Here is a 24,293-nt window from a genome sequence, read left to right on the forward strand (position 1 = left end):
GTTCTTGAGCTTTGTGTTAAAATTGCAGAGAGCAGTCACTATTTGTTCTTAAATTATCAAGAAAGGTTATCTGAAAGAACTAGCATTGTTTGCTGCCTTTTCAGTGTCTGATATGATCACCTGACCCTGTTGACTTTCTGAGCTTGAAAATTGTTTACTTATGCAGGAAACTTACAGTCCTAAATTCAGCATTTATCTTTGTCATATAGTTGAGTTTTCTGTTTGTGGTCCCTGAACTGCAGGTATTGTTCTCAGAATGAGTCTGAAGTTGAAGAGATACATTTATGAAGCTTTTTTATCAAAAGCTTAAAGAGCACAGCTCTTGATTGGTTATTTACTGAACAAAATGGGGCTTGTTTAGTTTTATTGTTATGTATCCAAGTTTCAAATCTTGAGTGATCTTTGAAGGACTCGTGGTTTTTGTTGTTATTGTTGAATGTTTTTTACTTAAACAAAATATAAAGTACTGAATAACTGAAAATGTAATGTAAATGTGTTTTTTAGCTCTGCCCCACTGGATTTCAACCATGTTAAACTATCAGAGTTGTAATACTTTCCTTAAAATACCATTAATATAAATTTGAATTCAGGTTTTTAACATTTTTACTTGTTTGCATTTCCAGTGAAATGCAAGCTTTGGAACCAGTGTGCATAACCCTTGGTGATCAGCAGACATTATGGGCTCTGGATATCCATGGCAATCTCTGGTTCAGGACTGGTATAGTTTCAAAGAAACCACAAGGAGATGATAATCATTGGTGGCAAGTAGGCATTTTTTTATTTTGCTTTCAGTTTAGTCTTTTGCCTTGGGTTGATTATTTTTGTTGTTTTCCCACAAGATTCTAAAAAAAATATAAAAATCCATTAATTGCTTGATATTTTATAGGACACTTAATTCAGTATATTAAAACTTCTGTGTTGTGGCTATGGCTGAAATCTTCTTTTTGTGTCTGCTATAAAGAGGGGATGAAAACCATCCCACGATCATTCAGAGCAGCATTGCAGAAGCTTTCAAGAGCACAAGAAATGCTCTGCCAGGTCGTAGGACATGCTGTTGAGTCAGGGTATCAAGTCTGGCTGCTGAATGCAACCTCTTCTCTTCCAGTGCCCATCTTTATACTTAGCTAGAGAAAATAAATAATAAGTCACCATGAAAAATAATTATGTTTCACATTTTTCCATTCAGTTGAGGTTTCTTTGAACCATGTGGAGCTGCTTGCTTCAGCCACAGTTCATGTGGGTGAAGCCAACTCAGTTACTTCAAGTACTGTCTAGTATTGATTGGGAATTCCTTACTCTTGTTTCTCCAGCTTTTCTTGTTTTCTCCAGAGACAGAAGTGGGGAAGAAGAGAGTGCAAAAACAGTCTTACAGAAAATTTGTCTACATGCCTACCTTCGTTATCTTAGAATTTTGGTCCATGTGCATGTATAATCCCTTTTTGCATGTGGGCATCATGAGTAGCTTGGCTTTGAGGTTATTGGCAAACTGCTGCTCTTTTTGTGTCTTAGGCATTTCATCCCATTCTAGGTGTTGCCAACCTAGATGGCAATTGCTTATTTAGGCCTCCTTCTGCACTGTGAATTAAAATGTCCATGAGGTAGTTGCAAATGAGTATTGCATTCAAGTTTTTTGCCATGTGGTTTGAATTGCTGCACTGTGCAAGTTTCTCTTTTCCCTTGGGAAACTGAAAATTCACCTCCTCGATTGTAGAGCATGGCATGTTTTTAGAAGGAGACATCCTAAAATAAAGGGCTGTCTTAAAATGCAGCTTTCTGAATGGATTGTTGGGTAGAAGGGAGTTGGTAAGGTGGCGTTTAATATTGATTGTGGCTTATTAGCAAGACAATTACTCTAAATGTACTATTTTTATTTTTCCCTTCCTACACTTTGAATATTTCTAAAAAAGCTTCTGGAGAAAAATTGTGCAGTTCACTCCACAGCTTAACTAATTATCAAGAGCACTTTTTTTCTTTTTTCCCCAGGTAAGCATCACTGATTATGTAGTGTTTGACCAGTGCAGCCTGTTCCAGACCATAATCCAGGCAACTCACACTGTGGCAACAGCAGCTCAGGCACCTGTGGAGAAGGTGGCTGACAAGCTTCGAATGGCATTTTGGTCACAGCAGCTTCAGTGTCAACCCAGCCTCCTCGGAGTTAATGGTAGTGGAGTCTGGATCTCTTCAGGCAAAAACGAATTCCATGTAGCAAAGGGAAACTTAATAGGTTGGTGTGCTTTTGCATCTTAATTTTTTAAAGTTATGAATATTAAACAGAAGGAAATAACTAACTTCAGCTCTATCACTATAGAAATTACCCATGTCAAGTCAGGGCAGCTTTAACTTTTTTAAAGATTAAATGATTCATTAGCATTTGGTCTTAAATATTTTCTCATTTAAAGGGAAATATTTTTCATGGAAAAGTCATTGTCAACCAGTGAACTGTGCACAAGTTACTGCTTTTAATACCTAGATGTGTCTCTTCTCTGGGATATGAAGACAATCTTAGGATGCTGAACCTATTTATCTTGCACAGTGGAGTCTGGCTCATGATCAGTGTGACAGTCTGTTATGGTTTTACAGTGCTAATAGAGGGATTGCTTTATTTCGCTTGCTACAGTTCTCAAAATAGAATTCTGATTTCTGATAAACACTTACAATATATCTAGGGCATTGTTTAACCTCATCACCAAATTGGTCCTCTGTTGAAGACCATTAATATTCTTCTTTATCCTCTTCTGCATTCCCAGTTTTCTCTCTGTGTGTTTACATAGGTGTCAGGAGAAGGCTTCCCGCTCCCCACAACAGTTTCTTGAAAGATTTTCCTAGAAAATCTTGTCTAAAATATATTTAATAATTAATTGATGGCAATAGAATTTCTTTTAAATTTAAAATAACAAATTTTAACAGAAAACTAAGTTTCTTATTAATACCACTCATTCTTTCTTTGAAGGCACGTATTGGAATAATATTGTGCCTCGTGGTACTGCTTCTGCCACAAAATGGATTTTTGTGTTGGCTTCCCCAGCTTCATCTAAAGAAGGTTGGTAAATCAACAGTGCAGGCATATAATATCTGATTTTTAAACAGAACGGAATTGATGGTGTAAGTAATTAAATAGGCTGTATTACTTCAGATTTTGGTTGTCTTTTCTGTTTGCAGGGATCTGAAGTAGTTGAAGTAGGATAGAAATACGTCTGTAAAACTGCTGGAGATTAAAATAATGTATTATTCATTCTCAGCTTTGGTGGGGAGTGGCATCTGACAGAGAAATGGGTGGTCCTCAGGAGCAGCAACTTCCTAAACTGCCAGAACATGAATTGCCAGAATTTGTAATTGAAAGTTTCAGAGCATGCTTTGCTGAAATGCCTGTACTAACCAAGTGCTTCTCCTGTCAGTGCAGTTACTGCAGCAAAATTGCCCATTATTGGTAAAAGTGAGACCCTGTCAGGGAATTGAACTGCTGGTTACAATAGCTAACAATTGCATTTTCCAAGTACACTGGCATTAGTAGCAAAAATGTGTTTTAGAGCTGAAAAAGAATGCTGCTTTTCAAAGGCTACTATCAAGGATAAAAAAGAGCAGAATAATAAAGAGAGGTGATAGTGCACTATTGCATGTGTCTTCTCTCTATTAGTTCCTTCAAATGAAACATTTCTTCAAATGAGATCACTTACTACTTCCTTTATTTGAGAAATTGAGTATTTCAGTGCCTAAATAAGGGCTTAGGATGTGTATTTGTACTTCAAAGCCTTATCCTATGAACATAGCCAAGAAGCTTTAGTTTTGCCTTCAAATGTAGTGATCATTTTTTTCAGAAAAAGTAGATGTGTAAGCTTTCTCAGAGTGGATTAGGAATTATTTTAATAACAGAAGTGTCCTTTCCATAGGAAGCTTTTTGTGGCTGTGCCAAAGCAACAAGGATCTGTTTTGTGTCAGTGATCAGAATCCTCATTTTCGTCCTTCTACGGTGCAGCTGCCACCGGAGGCTGAAATGGTGCACTACTCTGCCTGCCAGGATGCCATTTGGGGCTTGGATAGTCTTGGGCAGATATTTATAAGAACACTTTCCTCCAGCTGCCCAACAGGGATGCATTGGACCAAACTGGATCTCTCCCAGCTAGGTATGATATTTTTATTGAGTTGACAGTCTCTTAGCACGCCATGTTTTTCAGAAATATCTTCCATTTACTGATGCAGAATAATAACATTTACTGGATTAAACAGTACCTATTGGCAGGTGATTGTAAAACATCAGGAACAGATGTGGCTTTCAAAGAGTGTTCTGTTTAGCCTTTTCCTGGAGACAACAAGTTTCCTGTTTGCAAGATACTTTGTGTGTGTTCAGTGCATCTTGTAGTTGGTCTGTCTGAGGTGGGTCAGCCTGACATGGTGCTGTGCAGGAGCTCCAGCAACTTTAACTGGTCTGGCTTTTGTACCTCAGTGCAGCCATAATCACCTGGTCTAGGGCACAAAGGTCTGAATTCTATGGTTAAACTCATTTATAGCAGAGTCATCAAAGCATCCTGCCAAGGAATAATTATGCTCCAAGAGTTGCATCATTCATGAGTGATGCAGCTGATAACACTCATGTTCATATTGATTGTGATGTAATAATTAAGTGTAATGCTTAGAATGTGATGCTGGTTAGCTGCTCTTTTCATTTGCTTAGGTGGTTGACCATGATTTGATCATTGAAATGTAGTCACAGTTTGGAGTTTGGCTCTGGGGTATTTATAAATCAGGTTATTTGCCAACTTCATGAGTAATATTCTAATCAAATTTATTTTTTAATAGTCTGACAGTTAGAGCAATCTTACCTCTGTGCTAATCTGCATTCCTGTTTCAGATGAAGATAAAAGAAATTGAGATTATGCACCATTCTCTCACTATTTTAAAAATAATTTGACTGGTTTGTAGTTTTCCCATTTTTTTATGGCAATGTTTATAAGTGGTCTGAGAACAGAAAAGCAATTTTAACTTAAGGTTTAAGGAAAGGCAAACACAGCTGACAGAGTTTAAGCCTCATGTACAATTTTATTGTATAGTTTATAATACTTGATAGAAAAATTCTAAAATGTGTCTTTTAAAATTAACCTGTTTGTCAGTTGTACGCCAGTTATTTTTCAGACCTGATGAATTGGTTCCAAATCACTCATCATACCATTATTTAAACACTGATTGATGCCTTTTACTTTTACTGACCTCCAGGATAGATTTGGCCACTTTGTCCTTCTCATGTTCCTCAGTGTCATTTGAAACTCTTCTCATGAACCACTGTTTTCCAGCAGTTTAGACAGTAACTGTTTAACTGAAAATATAAGTAACTTCTGGCCATTGTCTGAAAATCTCAAAAGAATTCATACAGGAAATCAGTGTAATTGGTGTTAGTTGACTGTAATACCTGGCCTGTGAACTTCAGCAGTTCAGAAATTCAGCCTTTACATTCAGCTGTTCCTGTCAGCTCTGTGGCCCATGGTGGCATAGAAGAGATTTGGGGTCAGGAAATACTCAAACACTCCACTGGACCTGTCACTGTGGATTAACACTGAAATGTGAAAATGTTGTAGGCATTTTCCCTCCATTTAGTTGCATGTGGTACATTACTGCTTAACAAGTGCATATCCATGGCTATAATAGAAAAGCCTTTATTTGTTCTAATGGGGCTGAAGAATTTGGAGAGCTATTGTTACTGTTCAAGTATATGTTTAAGTTTACTCCAGAAACAATAGGACTGTAAGTGCAGAGAGCAGGAAGGGTGGGAGCAACTTTCTGTAAAATGCAGTTCAGAATTCTGTATGGAAATGGTGGGGTTTACCAACATTATGGCTGAAATATTATATAGCTCTTGCCTTTTACATTATGTACTGGGAATAGCACCCAGTAGATTATTTTGATTAGCATTCCTGTATTACTATCAAGGTTTCTAAACACAGTAGAATGACCTTTAGGTTTTAACAATAAACAATGCTGCTGGTTCATGCTACTTGCTCTAAAACAGTTGGTGAATGTGGTTAACATGACCTTCTCCTAAGATACAAACAGTAAGTGGGAGGAGGGAGAAACCCCAAAACATTTACATAAGGGCTGTGTTTTTGAATATCAAATTGTACTGTAGACGTAATTAATACCAGCTATGCTGAGTAGGTGATACCTGATTCCATGTTTGAGTGCCTGATGCTTGTCTGGATCAGAACACTTCAACAGCTGAGGTATCATGTGACAAAGGCATTGCTTCGAGTCATACTTCATTAGAAGGAATAATGAGGTTTTAAGCAAGATTTTGACTTTGCAGCTCAAAGTCAAGCCTCTCTCTACAAAAGAAAGTTACTATAGATGTTCTCATCCCAAGGAGTAGAAGTTTTTGTCGTTCTGGTTTTTATAGGAAGCTGTCTGGTTAAAGGAAATTTTGGGATGAAATAGGATGATTTCTGTTCCTGTGATTCAGAAGGCTAAATAATTTTGGTTAATGAGATCTGTTTACCATTACAGATGATTAAAAGATAAAGCTATGTTGTCCTGTTGTTTCCTGTTCTTTTTTCCAGCAAGCCCTAACAACTGGGAATATTGCATTCTGCAGAAATAAATGCTTTGTATTTGCACTCTGTGGGATAAGATTCCATGCTTCTCTTTAAGGAATGCTGTGTCTGATGCACTTTACAAGGATTAGTTGCCAAATTTCACATCCCTGGAAACAGAACTGTTACCAAGAATGGGATATCCCAAGCAGCACTGGCATGTTCAGTTAACCAGCAAGGCCTATTTTTAGTCTTCATTTTGGAGTCTGACCAAAGTAGTCCTTCTGTAGTGGATCTGTACAGCTTGAGTCCTGCTTTCTTTGGAACTTGTTTTCCATTACATAGCTTTGTTTTGTGCAACATGAGGTGAAAAAAGGAAATCAAATGTTAGATATATTACATCACACAGCTATTTTAAAATGAATGTGAAAGAGTAAGAGTTTCAGTAAACAGTTAACTAGCAGTTCTTTTTAGTCTAAAATACCAGGTTTGCATCTCTACTGTCTTTGCAGGAATCTAGATTAAACTCAAACACAAACCACACTAAAATTCCAACACACACTTATTTAGCAGCTTTGTTTTTATGGTGCTGACAGGGTTAAAATACTGCCACATTTGAGACTGGTGTAATAAATATGTACAGTGGTGAATATAAATCCGTTTGAAAATCAGTTCTTTTATTTACAGACGTGACACTGGTATGTTAACACTGAAATGCATAACCCATATGCTCCCGTATCTTTGAAATGCTGGTGGCGTTAGGAATGTTCTTTGCTGACTGTATTAGCAGATCAACACCTTTATAAGTCTCCAGGCATGGCCAGCTACAGAAAAGAGTTCATGTTAGGTCATGTGAAAGTTTGTCTAGGCGCTGATAACATTCGTCATGGAATGGTTCCCTGCTTGAATTTGGTTATTGTAATAGCGTATTTATAACACGCTTTAGAAATTGCACTCTCCTATGAATCCTGTGACTAAAACATTTATTTTTAGATTTGGAAGAGAAACTTCTCACATATGCACTACCTGTTAGTTTTGTTCATTGTATCCAGCAATTTTTTTTATTCTCTCACAAGCTGTATTAACTTCTAATCATTTCTATGTGACTGTGTTTAAAGCTTATTTAATACAGTGAAGTCTAAATACAAGTTCTGATTATTAGCTGAATATGAAAGGAATATGCCAGGTTGCTAATAATCTCTTTGTTATTAGGTGGTGTAAAGCTGATCAGTTTGACCTGTGGAAACCAGCATGTTTGGGCCTGTGACACCAATGGTGGCATTTATTTCCGTGTAGGAACTCAACCTCTTAACCCAAGTTTGATGCTTCCCGCATGGATAATGATTGAGCCACCTATACAGGTAAAATGTTGATTACAATTCTTTGTAACCCAGTGGTTTGGCTCTATGCTAAACAATAAAACAGTAATTTTAGAATTCATGGAAAACAGTAGAGCCAGGTTTTATAGTAGAGTGTAGCACTGAGCTATGCCCTGAGTACCTTCTGTGTGCTGAGCAAGAGGCTGGATGGGCAAACAGCACAGAGCAGAGGGTGTGGGAAGGCTCTACTTAAGTGGCATGGTGCTGAAGTGCCTGCCTCCCTCTATCCTCAGCCTTCTGAGTCTGGGATACTTGCTAGGGTGCTGTGCCTGAATTCAGGGACTTCCCTTGTCATGCAGTGCTTTTTAACCGTGCAGTAGAAATGCAGCTCTTCTCCCTTGTTACCAGAATGGGCAAACTTTATATCCTTTCTATGTGCCAGCTGGGAGGATTGGAGTTGAAAGAAGCCATCTAAAGTAACCTGGAAGCATATTTGGAAAATATAGAAAACTGTCAAAATCTGTTTCTCTAGGGTCTGTTTTTTGTTTGGTTTTTGGTTGTTTTCTTTTTTAATCTCTCCTTAAACCACAGTGTTTGCTTTCATTGCTGCTCTAATACTTTTCAAGTTAATCCGTGAAATGGGAGTAATTTCTGTTGTGGGTTGGGACTGCTCTAATGGAGCTGACCTCTGACTACTGATTTCATTCTTCACTCCTTGGCATGAAATCACTTGAACTGAATTGTCTGCTGGTCTAGTACAATAGCACTGGATATGCTTGCATACTTGATTGACATTTTATGATGTCACAGCATTTCTCTTAAAGATTTTGAAATGCATGGTACTTTCAAAAGTATACATTAAGAAATAGAAGTAAATCTGTGGCAGTAGAGTTGCAATCATTTATTTGGTTTTTACATAATTTGCTTTTAGTTCTGCTTATCTCTCAGTCAGTTGTTGGCTCGTGTATCTGTGGGTGTAACAGCAAAGAAGGGCAGGGGTACAGAGAAATGAAAACTGCAGATATGCAGCCCATCAATTAGCACAGCACTGGTTGAATGACTAATTCTTTACTGGGAATGTGGTTTTGGAGAAATGGTACCTTGTTGTGCAGAAATAGGTGCCAATACCACTTGCAAAAAGGACTTGATTATAGTCCTCGTTCTAGATGTGCTGCAGGTGGGTCTTTGTGATGTAATCTCTAACATGTTGTCACTGCTAACAAAGGGGGCAGGGCAGCCTGGAAGAGGAGACTGAAGGTGTCAGTAAAGGCAGTATTCTTAAAAAAAAGAGGAAGAAGCATTCTATTTAAACTGAGTTTACCAAGAGACAGAGAATTGAACATGTGTAGTATCTTCTTACCAAAGGTTTATCCAGGATAATAGCCCAAAAAGCTGTTTCTCCACGCTACTTTCTCTGTACTAAGTGATTCTCTACTCCTCCACTGAAGTTGATTAAACTACTCAATACAGAGCTGTTTACAGGAGTTGGGATTTGCTGTGGCTCACGATTTGGCAGTGACTTCGTTATGTAGAAAGTGAACAAGGTTGAAAATCAAATTATTTCCCATTATCTTATCAACAAACCTGGGTGATGTTGCCTTCCAAAAATTATAACCTGATACCCAGAGCAGTGTCATTCCCTTTCCTGTTATCTTGCCAACTCCTGACATGGCAAATTTAATGAGTCAATATGAAAGGGCAAGAATTCAGACACTGCTTGCAGAGAGGATGAAAATATATGCATTACATGCTTGTTTTGAGACAATTCCAGCATGTTGAAACAAGTAATTAAAGGAACAACCTTTCATGCTTTTGCAGAGGCTTAATGCAAAATAAGAAAATATGTGAATTTGAAAAGTATTTCCAAATGCTAATTTAGTGTTTGGAAAACAAATATAACATGATGTCTGAAGAGTGAACTGTTAAGTGAATAATATTTGCTTATTAGGAACACCTTACTGTTTTCTGTCCCTTAATTTACTTCGACACAGTTTGTGCTGCTTTGCTCTTATGTTCAGAACAACAGAAATATTGTAAGAAGTATTTGCGAATGATTCAGCCGTTTTCTGTTTGAAGAAGGAAATCAAAATTGCTTTTCACTTGCTTCCAGTACAGGAGCACTCTCAAATAATGTAATTTAAAACCAACTATGGATATTTCATTCCCTAGTAAATGTCAGAGCCAATATGACTTGCCTATCCCAGATCTCATGACTCAGGAGCAGCTTGTGAGCAGCTGTGGACTCTGCTTGTATGGTGTCACTTCTCCTTAAGGGAGTGCTGCAGTTGCACAGCATTCATCTTTGCATAACTTCACAAAGGTATTCAGAGACTGCAGTTTTGATGAGATTTTGCTCATGCTAAAATGAGTGAATATAATTTAAGTTCAGTCTCTGGCTCTGTGATGCTGTATTTTTTCTTAAATCAAGACTAAACCCATTCTCGTTTGTTACTTTTCCCTCTGTACCTCCCTACTGAAGCATCTCTTGAAATGAAGAATAACATTTAATGTTTTCTGCCCTCTTTTTTTATTTTATCCAGTACTTCAGAAGTGGTTGATAACATCATTAGAGTATCTTGAGCAGTAGTAGTTTATATATAGCTGTTTTCTGTGATTCATCAATTTGGTTCTGCAGTTAGAAGTAAAATAATTATGTAGTTAAGCAGCTTTTTGGAAGCCGCTTCAAGAACATCGGCAAAACTGAACAAAATGCTTTGATGAAATTATTTTATACCAGGAAATACAAAATGTTTTTCCATTGTATTGTTAACATGAAGGATAAAACTATCATCTGTTGTAACATATCTCAAAATACATATATATTTTTACATATATAAAAATTTTTATTTAAAAATTGGCAGGAAATACAAATATTAATTATATAAATAATATAGAATATCTTCTTATATGTGTGTATCTTTATTATGATTTAATGCTTTTCTAATTTCTGGCCTAAAGGAACAATAACTAAAAACAAAATAGAAAATTAATATAGATTATAATACTAATTTTGATTATTAAAGAGTAGAGCTTGATCAAAAGGGAAAACTCTTCAAATTGCTTTCAAAGGTCCCCCCAAGTTGAACTGTTTGAAAATTGGTTTTTTTTAACATTTTAATTTTGATTTCTGGTACCTTCTGAAAAAGATGCTGAGACAAAATACGATCTTAAGAAATTTTTATTTCCCACAGTGTAAAAACTGGCCTTAAAAGCCACCTTTACAGATTTACATTAAGGCATCTATCAGATAAACAACTTTATCTGACAAAATTAAAGGAAACAGAACAAATATTTGTAATGAGTGACTAATCATCTACTCATTGTAAACAGCCGTACTCTAAAAATAGATTGAGACATTTTATTGTCAGTTTAATTGCTGCTCTTTGCTCATGTGTAACCAAATTTCATAGAGAGTAGAATTGAAAAAGTGATGTTATTAAATCCAGAGGTCTGTTTAAATATCCACATAGCTTATCTTATATCTTGTACTTATGAAGTACAAGGGGTTTGTTTAAGGAAACGTTTGGCTAGTGCGTAATGCTTCAGTTGATCATTTGTAGTTCCCAGGGTCTCAGCAGATGGGCACTGGTTGACTTAGTTTGCCCTAAAATTGTCATGTGCATTTTGCATGTTTCAAGTTAGAAAAACTTTTGATTTACTGTTCTTCCCATAAACAGCCTGGTAATTGTGTCTCTGTAAGCTTGATATCATAGGTGAGAGAAAGTCTTATAGGTACTAGAAATATTTACTGATGTAGGAGGAGCTATTTTTTTCTTGTACACAGACTTCCAAAAAACTAAATTAAGGCTGTATATGCTTTCACAGTCATTCAAAAATTATTAAAACTATGAAGCAAATGGTAGTCTAAAAATACCATTTAAAATTTAGTCAAATTATCTGTAATTATGAAAAATCAATACAGGATAGATTTTACTTCTTTTCAATACCTTACATTGAACATATGTCAAGAAAAGGTAAGGAGATGGTTGTACCTTACAGATGAGTGTTGACTTGGTAAAAATGGTTGTCATCATGTTCATTTTGTTTCCTTTATTTAGACAATATTGTGCTTATATTAGAGAACAGTTAATGTGGATCTGGGGACTTTGTTCTTCCTCATCTGCCTTGCTTTTGCATTTCTCAGTGAGATTTCTGTTGTTGTTAAGGCCAGTTCTGCATTAAGTGGTACTTAGAGGAGGAAGTGGTGAGCAGTCCTCAAGATAAGATTTTGCCATTAAGCTGAAATGTTATTCAATAATTGAGTATTTAGAGGGGAAGAAAGTTTTTCTGTTGAAAATGCTTTATAACTTTTCCTTTAGAATCATCTATGCTACTTTTGAGCATCCTTGTCATGGAAGTCTCTGTTTTTTCCAATGCAGTATCCACATGCCTGTTCTTTCCAAGTCCAGTGGTTTTCACTAGCACAGACCAGCTTGCATTACCCAGCCATTGCACAGACATCTGAGTTACCATGAGTTTTGCTTTGGGGTGCTAAGATGAGATTCAGAGGTAGTATCTTTAATTATCCTAAGTCTGCTAAGGTTGGAAAAGTAATACAGTCATTAGGCCTGGTTCTCTCTAGACCAGACTAACTAGTCTGTTGTTCTATATATCTTCACTCATGTGAGGCCTCTGAAGACATTAATAGGGAGAAGATTTTCCTGGAGGACTGCACTTTTCAAGATGATGTAGAGAAAAGCTGTTTGCCAGTAGTGAGAGCAGCTGTCTCAAGGTGGGTTGCAAATAAGTATAGGAGATCAAAGCTTCTGCAGCTGTGTCTTTTGTTTAGCTGATTTAGAATGCCATAATGTTTAAGTTCAAGTCTTCGCTATTCTTCACAGGCATGCCTATCTTAAGTAATTGTAAGTTACATAAAAGGTGCTTTTAGAGGCTGAAAAAATGTAATTTCAGCATTTGTTCTGAAGTTGCCTCATGCTGATTCCATTGCTGAGCGTAGTGCTTATTATCTTCCTCCTTGTTGCTTTTTAAGAAAACTGCTGTCTCTATATTTCACTATATTTTGCTGCTTTGGAGTTTTAGTCTTCTGATACTTGTTTTAAGGCACTGCTATCACTATGTTCAGAAAAGCGTGCGTGTGGCCTGTCATGGGAGATAGCAATTGTTATCAGCACCAGAAGCTCCAGATCACAGAAAGTGCTCAAAGTGGAGTACACCCAGAAAATTCAATGGGCAATCCTCCCATGTCTTTCTAAAATTTGATCTCAGGGTGGTGTATTTGCTTTTTCGTGAGACTGGCTTACATTTGAAACAACAACTGTGGGAAAGAGAACCATCAGTTTTCATAGTACAGTTTGGTCATTACTTGGAACTTCCTCATACCTGCAACTCTTCCAATATTCCCATATTTTGGTTAGTTAACACAGAGTTAAATATTTAATTATTCTTCAGAGAGATGAAGAAATATATTTAACATTCAGTTAGACAAATAAAGTAACCACAACTATCATTCAGTTTTGAGAGTTTTTCAGAGTTATTATATTCAAAAATAAAAGCACCATGGTATAAAAATTCATGGGTAGAGAATGATCATCATGATTTAGCAAGTATGAGCTGTGGTTGCACAGAGTAAGGAGACACCCTATCTGCTGGACACATCAGATCCTTTGAGCTTCAATTAGGAGCTTGAAGGCTCCTCCCTATAACCCCCCAAAAATGCTGTCTCTCCTTGGTAAGATATTTAAGTTTTAAGACTAAAGAGGGGCATTTTAGAGGCATAGACTATGAGAGAGGTTGTTTTGCTGATGCTCATTAAAGGTGTGTTTATGAAAAAAATAAAAGCCTTGGTTGCTCAGAGCTTTGCTTATACAAGGTTTTTATTACGTAGTGTTAAATTATGTTGTGTTACCTGGGAATTTGCACGTAGTGTTTATTTAACACACATTTCTGTAAATAATTAATTCTTATTCTCCTAACAGTTCGGTTCTTCAGTACGTTATTAAAAATACCTGTAGTGGTAATTACAGAGGGCTTATCTCCTACTTTACAGTTTGTAATCTTAGTTATAAAACAATGTGACCAGAAAACAGTTGGGAAAACCTGAGTAGGCCTGAAGTTTGTACAGTCTCTAAAGTGGCTACATGAAATTTAAATTATTTATTTTTTTTTAATTGCTTCTAAGGAAAGTTGTACTAAGTATTTTTGAAGTATTTTATGGTTCTGTTAAGAACAAGTTGGGATGTTGCATGGGTTTGATCTTTTCTGTGAATTGATGCCGTATGTTGTTGTCTTTCCAATGTTTCTGCAAAAAACAACAACATTGGAATAAAAAATTAGAGCTAACAGAAGGGAGAGGTAAAAGATTTGCTCTCTGGCTTTGCTTTGTCTTCCAGATTGTCTCTTCTAGTCATAGACAGCACAGTAGATATCTGCTTGGTTGGAAATAGCCAACTAAGGCCTTTGTCCCTTTTATTCACTAAAGGCAGAAAGTGGGGCAAAGGGTCCTGTTGTTGTTCTAAGGCTTCTGAGGAAAAGAATGCTCCAGTTTCAGACATAATAATTATTATTAATTATTACTAAATATATATATATATAAATAATTATTAAATAAATAATAACTTATTTTTTTACACTTTAATGTCAGCTTTACTGAAGAACACATGGCATCAAGGAAGACCAAACATAGATTCATCTTTCCTGCTCCTGTAGATTGTCTTGAACTTCTCTGCAGAGAAAACAGCACTTAATTTAGCTGGCTAATGCTGAAAGGGCTTTATAACCTTCATTTAAATAGAACTCAGAAAATAATATGTAAATAGGCCTGTGTAATAATATGTAAATATATATTGGGGGAGAGTCTCTCGGAGTTGCATTCTTTGTTTGTTATCCTCATTAGGAGGGTCTGGATGCTGTTAGTCATGAAAACAGTCAGATATTAGTCTGATACACTCATAATGCTCAGGAGTGTGAGAAGTAATCCCTGATGTGACCTTCTTACAGCCTGGCCTGGACCAGGTGAAGGTGTTTCTGATTTGCCTTTTGAAGGCAAGGAGAACATTTGTGCTGAATGTAGCCACCGACCTGTTACAAAAAGGATTCGGCTGGGACAGATTGATAATGTTATATTTAGTCTTCCTTATCCTGGATATTTGCAGCAGAACAGAGATAATGGAGGTTTGCTGGTACATGGACTCTGTGCTCCTGAAAAGTGACGTGGAAAATGTTCTCATACTTTTTTTGTGTGTGCGTGTGATTGCCCTTTCTTCCTTGACAAGGAACTTTAACCATTTGGGTTCAGCTGTGACCAATAAGACAAAACTTGAGTAGTATGTAGGGGAGAGTGGGTGGGGGAATATGTTAGTTTTTACTTCGGGTTTTGTTTGATACTATTGTTTAAGTTAAATTCTTACACTGAAATGTCTCTGTGGCTTGCAGAAAGAAAGGAAGTAACTCACACAGAATTATGAAGCTAATGGACAACTTGATAACTTTAGTATGTTTAGGATAGACATTGTTTCTTGATATCATTTACAATTTGCCTATTATGTGATTCCTTCAGGTTTATTTCATTTTATCAACACTCTTTTCACAACAAACATATGGCAAGTTGGTTTTCATTGTTTTTGTTTGTAGTAGACAACAAATATATTCACAACTCTTAGTATATTCCTTCAGTGTGGAAAAGGACATAGTTGACAGTGCTGCAGTCCATGGTCCTGGGGGCAAATTCGTCATATCAAAAGACAGGGATTGACTGGGGTGTTTGTAGCCAAGGCACAAGACCAGAGGATGGGGCATCTGCATTCAGATCTGACTGGCTAAAAGAGTCAGACTTCTGACATTTTTAGTTTAGAAATGTTTTCCACCCCAAGTAAAAGAAAAACAATGTTCTGCAATTTTTTATCAAATCTCACTGGATGCATGAGTGATCCATAACAGGTTGATCTCTCACAGTGATGACTGTATTGTAGATAACTGTATAAATGGAGTTTGGTGCCTCAGAGCAGGAAGGCTGAGAGACTGCTGCAAGGTTCTTTAAAATTCCAGATTCTCTGGTAAATTACAAATAGAACATGTTTCACAGTCAAGGTATATAAATCTCATGAATGCTGTTGGAAGTTAAATCAGCTGAGTAAAAGCTATGCTAAAATAATTTATCAATTTTCATAGTTATCAGTCTCTGAAATGTTATCAGCAGATTTATGAATTTGCAGAGATATGTTTCTTTAGTGCTGTGAGAGAACTCTATTTAACCTTTAACTACAGCTGTAGAGATTTTCTTGTTACATAACTTACAAAAATACTTAAAGCATGCTTATGGTAATTAAAACTTAGTGAAAATGGGAGATATCTGAGATAATATCAGCATGATTGTTCTAAGAAAATAGTCAAGAAAATTTAAAATTAATTTTATCCACTTTGCTCTGGTAGCCATAAGAGTACCTTCTTATTGTAGATGGCTGCTTTCTGGGTAAAAAATAATCCAGAAGTCAAACCTTTGCAACAGGATCTAAGAATTGCCTGCATTTGTTTCCAGTGGCTTGTCCCTGGTTTGTGCCAAAAGCTGCTGTATATCATGATGTCACTATGTGTCTTGTCGTTTGGGTTCTTTACTGGCTGTTCCATAGCAGAAAGCTGGGGGATAGAGGAATTGCCGGGACCCTTTGCAGCAGGAGCAAGAGAATTGTTTTATTGATGTGAGGTTATCAGAAAGAGCTGAGTAACCTGAAGAAGGAAGAGAAGCTGGAAGTGAAATACCCAGGGAGGTAGGGAAACTTAAGTACAAAATGAACTCACTTAGAAAAGCAAAGAATGAGAAGACTATTTAGCTAAGCTTTAAAACACGTTATTTTGAATTTGATGATTGCCAATTGTTTCTTAAATGTGTTGGTGGTGCAGAATAGGGTAGAAGTAATTGCTTTGGTTACACTTCAGCCTGCAGTGGTATCAGGAGCAATTTAGGTGAGATTGATGCAGCTCCTTTTGTGGCTTTTCTTTTGTGTGTTTCCTCTGCTTTTCTTAGTTTTACTACCTGTAAATATGTAATAATGCACGGGCTTAGGTAGTAGGTTTCAGCACTCAGTAAGTCTTCTTGGATGAAAATACTCCTCCAGCTCTTTCTCAGAGAATTCTCTTCGAGACAAATGACAGTAGAAGAGAGGCATGTGATCCTGACATATGAGAGTGGGGAGCAAGGTGCACAAATCCCAACAGTTCAGCAACAATGTCCCACCAAGGTGTCAGACACAGTTTGGGATGGACCCTGGTTGGAACATGAAGTGTATTGCAGAGCATAGATAGACTCCCTGTCAGTTTGTGGTGTGAAGGACGTGGGGGGAAGGTGACAAAAAGTCACCTTTCAAATCTGGGAAAGGGGTGGCTATTTAGAAGAACATGGTAAGAAGGAGATAAGTGGATTGTAAAAAATAAAATATAAAAAAAAGATGAAAGGCAAAAGTCTCCTGTTCATGCAGTACTTCAGCCTGCACAAGCTAATAACTGCTCAGCTCCCTTGTATGAAAACATGGCATTGCAAGAGCAGAAGTGTGGCGAGGGATGTGACAGAGCAGGAAGCTGCACAGGAGTGAGGCACTGCCCCATGGCAGCAGTGTGGGGAGGTGAGCAGGGACAAGTGGGGAATGAGAGCCCAGGTGGCTGTAGAAAGAACCAAATAAAAAATGAAGGGTAGAAATGTAAACTGGGCCAGGAGTAAGGATCAGTTCCAGCAAAGGGGCAGAAAGTCCAGATGGGAAAATGGTGTGGGGTTTTGGGGTGTTTTGGTTTTAGTGTGGTTTGGGTGTTTGATGGGTTGCTTGATTGGTTTTGGATATGTTTGGAGGTTTTTTGGTGTGGATTGTTGTTTGGGGGTTGGGTTGGATTTTTTTGGTTGGTTGAGGTTTCTGTTCAGTAGTTTAATACCAATCTGAAAGTAGCTAAGCAGCTATGTGTTCTATGTAGTCAGTGCTTTTCAAGACAATTAGTGGCTTTGCTTTTAAGTATTCAAACTGCAGCCACTTGTAAATTTACTGTGACCACAGGTAAATACTTGAATAATACCAGCCTCAAGCTTCCAACAGAGGGCAAACAGCTAATGAGAGGAAAACCATGAAAAGACAGTCTGTCAAGGGTCTTGAAACCTGAATAGACAGGATTGATTTGGTGATGCAAGTCAGACTTAGTTGTAGCTTGGTCAGACCCAAGTCAGCACCAGAATTTTAAAAGCAAAACCAAAGCAGGTAACTGTTATGTACACAGAAGGCTCATCTGGGACTGGGTTGTGTAGTGCACATCATGCTTCTGTATCCCTTGGTTTATACATACGGAGAGTATTTGCTCTTCTGTTTAGCAGTCTGGAATTTCAACTTATGCCATGAGGCAAAAGCAGGGAATGCAGTGCTGCTTTATGAGGAGATGATATATTTCAGGCATCATACTGTCTTCTGCAGTGCCTTTACTAGGCTGGTGTGGAGAAGAAGCTTTTTATTTATTATCCATGTTTTATTGACAGTGCATGTTTTGCAGGATACTTGCAATCATCCAACCTGATTGGATGACATATTTTGCTACAAAATCATGACGTTATGTTAGTACCACTGATTTTGAGCAGTAGTTAAAGCAAATCTCTGTAGAAGCAGGTGGAGTAAGGACATGCCTGGGAGTAAAATGGGAAGTGTATTTCACTCGTGTTTGCCAGTGGGTAGTGTTGTGGATCCTCTCCACAGGTGTGGCTGCTCTAGTACTGCTCTGCTGTGAGCTCCCTGGCTGTATTCCTGTAGAATGGACTACCGGCAAGAAGGCAGATCATCATTTCATTGCAAAGAGGAGACATGCAGACTGTAGAAATGTACTGCTTTAGAATATACTTAGAAATAAAGTGCAGATTTAATAGTATTAGGAAAACTTTCTGTCAGGCAAAGAGGAAAATACTGCATTTTACGCATTTTATTGGAAGAGTTCCCTCTTCCAACTTGCAGTTGAAACTGATTGGAATATCAGTGGTTAAGCAAATACTAACATTATTAGACTTGAAGACTGAACATTAAATACGAATATCATTATCAGTAACGATACATTCATTCATGTTCCTTTTGTACTTACAAAGTCCTTAAGTTCTTGGAAAATGGATAATTTTGTACAATAGCACGTAAAATATCAGTTACATTTCTCCTGTCGTTAGTATCTGGTAAATATTTTACTTCTCCTGTGTACTTCTGTGAAAAACAAATGCTACAATAGTACAAAGATACAGTAGTACAAAGTTTAAATACTGTGCTTAATTTTTATAGCCAGTAGGAATCAACTTGGTCAGCATTCATTCAAGCCCAAATGATCAGATGTTGTGGGCAATTGATAGCAAATGGAATGTCCACGTACGAGTTGGAATTACAGATGAAATGCCTGTAGGCACTGACTGGGAACATGTACCAGGTAAAAATTAATGCACCAGTTCCTTGTTGTTTCTGCCATTTTCTCAGTGTTTTCATTTTGTTTATTTTTTTTTTTCTTGTTGCTTTTTAAATTGGAGAGTAATGTTTAAAATTTTTTTTTTTTTTTGCAATCAAGTGTTTGATTAGGGTTATCTTTTAAAGAGGACCTTGTTTTTACTTAAAAACACTGAGTAGTTGGCTAGGAGAAATAAGATTTTTTTAAAACTAATTTCTGTTGTGTTATTTCAGGCTGCTGCCACTCCGTAAGTGGTAGAGTTCCCTTTCAGTTAAAAGTGAAGCAGAATTCTGAAGCAGTAGGGAGACTCTTGTGCTTTGGGTTTTGTATTTAATTGTGATATCACATGAGGTTTAAACCTAGATGTGGGTAACAAAAACCTTACACTATTTTGCATATCTTTCTACTAATCCTGTGTGCTGGATATGCTGTGGATTAGGTAATTACACTTTTTCCTTGCCTGTAAATAAAACTAAATTTTATTTGTTTCCTTCTAAATAACTGTGCATTGATGCTTTCTGCTTTTTACATAATTTGTCACTGCATTAACTCATGGCACTTGGTTGCAGAGTACTCTTGTGAAGAGGGGGCAAGAGTCCACAATGTCTGTAATATTTACCATTTTTAGACAAATTAAGATTGTAATTTTTATCTTATTCCCCATGTGCTAGTCACATACAGTAGGGGCTCCAAAAGCATGTTATGAAGGTCCTCCAATTGGATGTTGCTTGTGGTTGTGGCCACATAACAAATTCTACCTATGTTGGGATAACCCTTATGGTCAATAGATGCAGGGAGTATCAAATCTGCAGTTCAGCAGCTTTTTTGTTCACCAGTGCTTCATGTAAGAATATATAAAAACTATTATAGTCTTGATGTCTGCTCTCAAAGTACTTTCTGCAAGTGTATTTAGTGTCTAGGAAAGCCTGATTATTCCCTCCTCATGTCCAATTCCCTGTAGGTTTGCAGGCCTGCCAGCTGGCTCTAAGTACCAGGACTGTGTGGGCACGCTGCCCCAATGGAGATGTCGCTCGCCGATACGGCGTCACTGACAAGAATCCTGCAGGAGACTACTGGAAGAAGATTCCTGGGAATGTCTCACGTTTAACAGGCAAGTTGGTTCTCCATCACAGTCTGTCCAAAACATTGTGATGTCTGCTTTGAGTTCCACATGATGGTGCTTAAGCTGACCATGCAGGGTCATAGCAGGGAGAGCGGCACACACTGTGTTTCACCAAGGGTGTTTTTGTCACATTAGTAAAAACCTTCTCTGGGTATAATTGTGAAAACAGATCCAAATATTGTTTATTCAATGTTTAGAATTTGAACCTGCTACTATAATTAAAAGATGGATAATTTGTGCTTTGCAGTGACCCCTCTAGATGAATTGTGGGCGATCAGTACTTCAGGATCTTTGCTCCAGCGCCTCACTAAGACCTTTAGCCATTCCCATAGTTTGCAGAAAAATAACGACACCTCTGTTCTGCTTCATCCTGATGATCTGGAAGATGAATGGGAAGTGATATGAAGTCTGTCAAGCTTATGAAGCAGTGAAAAAACCAGGACAGAATTTCTGTAATGTATGTACAGAATATTGGATCTAAAAGCCACTCATATTGGACCTGTGATATTAGCACTTTTGTATTGGAAAACTGACCTGTTAAATAGCTCCAAGCTGTGAGTTCTGATGTTTGTTACATAATCTTTTGGGAGACTCTTTAGGTGTGGCATACTGCAATTGTTATACCGTACTACTGTAGAAGCTCCTTTGGAAATATAACTCTTAAGTTAATCTTACTAGCAATGAAAGTGAGTACTTCACAACAGCATGCAACTAATGTACTGATTTTGAGAAGGAATTCTGTTGCATTAAATATTTCTCTACAGTGGAAACATTAAGCATTTCTCAATTTCTTCTTATATTTGGGACTCCATACTATACTGATGGGATCACTCTGACTCTTGTACATATATTTAGAATTATTTTTCCTTGCAGCATGGAAGAAAATATGGTGAAGTATTTCTTAGTGAGATCTGAGATCATTATGATTACGCAGTATTGTTAGAATGAACTTGGTTTGATCCATTTCCATATAAATAATTGCAAGGCTATACTAACCTTCCATTCCCAGAAATTTTGTTCATAATTCGGCTTCATTCACAAGGTAGAGTTTTAGATTACACCTAATATCAGGGGGACTGTTTCCCATTTCCATAGCCATCAGGAAGCGGACAGAGTTTTGGGGGTGGGTCCCAGTTTGGAATAAGAAGAGGTCGTTTGTTGGGTTTGTAGTACAAAGCAGGAATGTACAAGGCAGCTTTCATAATTCCTGTTGTGCTGTATTTGTGCCTCCAGCCAGTGCTTTAACATTTGGGCTCATATTGTTTTGAGTTCCAAACTTAGATGTATTAAGAATAAAACGGTAATTTATAAAATTACCTATATATCCCATTAAAAATTGTGATATTGTGAGAAAATACTTAACAATATTCTGATTTTTAGCTATGTTAGCTAAATTTTGAAGTGTCTTATACTTAACAGATGTTGCAACAGGAGTATGTGATGAACTGAGAAGTAACCTAAGTTAATCATTGCAGTTTATTTTTCTTTACACTAAATCTTCTTTGAAAGATACCTCATCTTTTTTAAGCAATAGAACTATAGATGAGAGAACCTGAGTTCAGTATGTAGGCGGAGGAGTTATTTTGTGTTTGTTCTAAGCTGATAAATCATCAGAATGTTTTAAGCAGCTGCTAACCAATACTGTAAAAGAGCCAGCTTCAGAAAAGGCCAAGGGTTGAAAAGTGGGGATGTTTCTGTTTTCAGAACTTAACACAAATGGAAAAGGGTGTGTTTTCTTTTTAACCTCTGTTCTCTTTCAGAATAGCTCATGCACATACTGCACTAAACTTGGAACAAACATGGTGCAAGGTGGGAATGTGAATTGTTGGAGAGAGAACCAAGTTACGTAATTTTTTTTTTAGAAGCACTTGTGGTATTGGCTGTCAGTTCTCAGTCGAATCTCAGTCCTACAGGAAGGACAGATTTATTTCCCTTTTACAGATTATATGTGTGCTTCTCTGCTGTCTCATCTCTATACAAAGATTACCCCAGATGCTGGAAGTGGATGGTAATGGAATCAGCTTGTGAAGTAACCCAGTCTGTTTTATGCAAGCATAGCTTGGTGTCTTGAGGACCCCAAAGGAGCTGAAATTCAGCTTAAAAGTATCTTAAGGCAACTCCCGAGTCAATCACTTCGGAGAAAGGACATGAGAAAGAGCAACTTCTCTGTGCCCTCCAAGCACCAGATGCTCAAATACAATATTCTTGTTTATTTAATAGTGACACTTTTGTATTACATTTTTCAAAGTCATCTTAGTAATGGTTTGAGCTTGCTAGTTGTTTATTTACTGTATAATACTGTTCCTTGCTATGGTCGTTAATATTCAATTGGTGTCAGGAGCTCTTACAGACTACTTTTTAGGGTAGTTTCAACAAAATTAGGATGGGTTTTTTTTACTTTTATTTCTGTATTTGGGTTTTTGGTTTTGTTTGTGCTTTAAGACAAGTGCAATAAATTAGATTTTTAAGAAATAAATTGCTTTGGCAAGACTGATCTTTTGTGTCATTTACAAGAGAATTCTCTGTGTCTGGCAATTGTCTTGTTGTTAAAGACTGTGCTTAAGAAATCCTTCTCTAATGTTGCCCCAGACAACATGGTAATAACAATGTAAGAACCTGGATAGTGAAGTTTATTTTTATATATTTTTTAAATTGTGACAGGTGTGTCAAGCTGACAAAATGTTCATCATTCAAGCACAGACAATGAAACACATTTCATATTTGAATATTAAGCTTGTTGCCACCATATTAAGATAGTCTTGCTCTAATAGAAGTAAACAAATTTCTTTCCTTACATGCTGAACAAAAATTTCATGTTGAATATTTTAGCTCTCAGTGAAAAATATGTATTTGTGGTTCCAGTTAGAAAGTGGTCCAGCAGAAAATGGTGATTGTACCACGTGTACTCTAACTGCACCCTTCCTTGAATTATTCATTATCTGAGGGCTTCCTGTGTTTTTGGCATTTTACTGGAACTGCAGCTGGGGCTTAAAAGAGAGCACCTTGGCTTCGCTTCCCAAAGGAGAGAGCTGTTTCCTGACTGAGTCGGGACCTGGGTAACTTCACACAAGGGAAGTAACAGTGATTAATGAGGCTTCTGACTCTTAAACACACTTCCAGCCCCAGGAATCCTGCACAGATTCAGATGGCAGTGTCCTTGCTAATTATCATAGCTTTTATCTTGACAAACTGGTTCAGCTGCTTCTCTGACTCCTGCATGGAAATAGTAGTCTCCTTACAGCACTGGCTCCTTGCTATTATGCAGGAGTAATCCTGATGTCACAGCTTAAGGAAGATGAGTATGATGAGTTGTTGTGAAACCAGCCATCTTAGACAGATGAGAAACTCCTGGTTTTCTTTTTCTTGCAGCAATTAAAATAAAATAGGATCATGTTAAATGGTACAGAGAAAATCTTTCACTAACAAATGTCAAAGAAAATATACTAATTCCTTAGGTAAGACAGTAGAACTGTTTATATGAACAGTGCTACTACTAGAAAGATTACAATGATAAACAATTATGAACTTAGGCCATTGTCTAAACAGCTCTATTTGTGCAGGTACAAAGTTTCATGTGTCTTCAGCCTCCATTACCTGTTCAAAGAGTGTCTGATGGCATAGACCAGGATCCCCCCTTCTTCCCACATACTTGTTAACATCAGAACTCTTTAACTCCCCTATATAACTTTCCAATAGATTAATTCTGACAAGCATTTCAAAGTCACCTGTGGGCTGTTTCTGACTTGTGTGACATTCTGGTTTATATTTTTGTTCTTGAAATTCCCTTTAATCAGTGAGCTTTTGCTTGTTTCAGCCAGTTCTGGGTAGATTTCAAGGTGCAACCTTGATACACCTTTTCAATAAATGCTGTTCTGACTATAAAGGCTTGAAATTCAAGCACTTGTATGTCTATGGCTTTGCCTGGTTAATTAGCAA

At 37.2% G+C, this 24,293-nt stretch overlaps 1 protein-coding gene across 7 annotated transcripts in view; it reads left to right on the plus strand.

Moving 5' to 3' along the window:
- The window catches only part of TECPR2 (tectonin beta-propeller repeat containing 2), a 42,113-nt gene extending 19,280 nt beyond the window's left edge, over positions 1–22,833 (plus strand). For 2 of the 7 annotated variants that reach the window (XM_015630182.1, XM_015630181.1), the window contains 8 exons: positions 624–765; positions 1,984–2,224; positions 2,951–3,040; positions 3,888–4,121; positions 7,728–7,876; positions 19,078–19,219; positions 20,196–20,345; positions 20,605–21,129. In XM_015630182.1, coding sequence (XP_015485668.1) covers positions 624–765; positions 1,984–2,224; positions 2,951–3,040; positions 3,888–4,121; positions 7,728–7,876; positions 19,078–19,219; positions 20,196–20,345; positions 20,605–20,762 — 1,306 coding nt within the window. In that variant the 3' untranslated portion in view covers positions 20,763–21,129. Of the gene's footprint in view, positions 1–623; positions 766–1,983; positions 2,225–2,950; positions 3,041–3,887; positions 4,122–7,727; positions 7,877–12,213; positions 12,567–14,435; positions 14,651–19,077; positions 19,220–20,195; positions 20,346–20,604 lie in introns of those variants that run through there. The other 5 variants (XM_015630180.1, XR_004497873.1, XR_004497871.1 and 2 more) reach the window with 5 other exon arrangements.
- The last annotated feature ends 1,460 nt before the right edge of the window (positions 22,834–24,293 follow it).

The sequence above is a fragment of the Parus major genome, chromosome 5, assembly GCF_001522545.3.
Source record: "Parus major isolate Abel chromosome 5, Parus_major1.1, whole genome shotgun sequence".
Lineage (NCBI taxonomy): Eukaryota > Metazoa > Chordata > Aves > Passeriformes > Paridae > Parus > Parus major.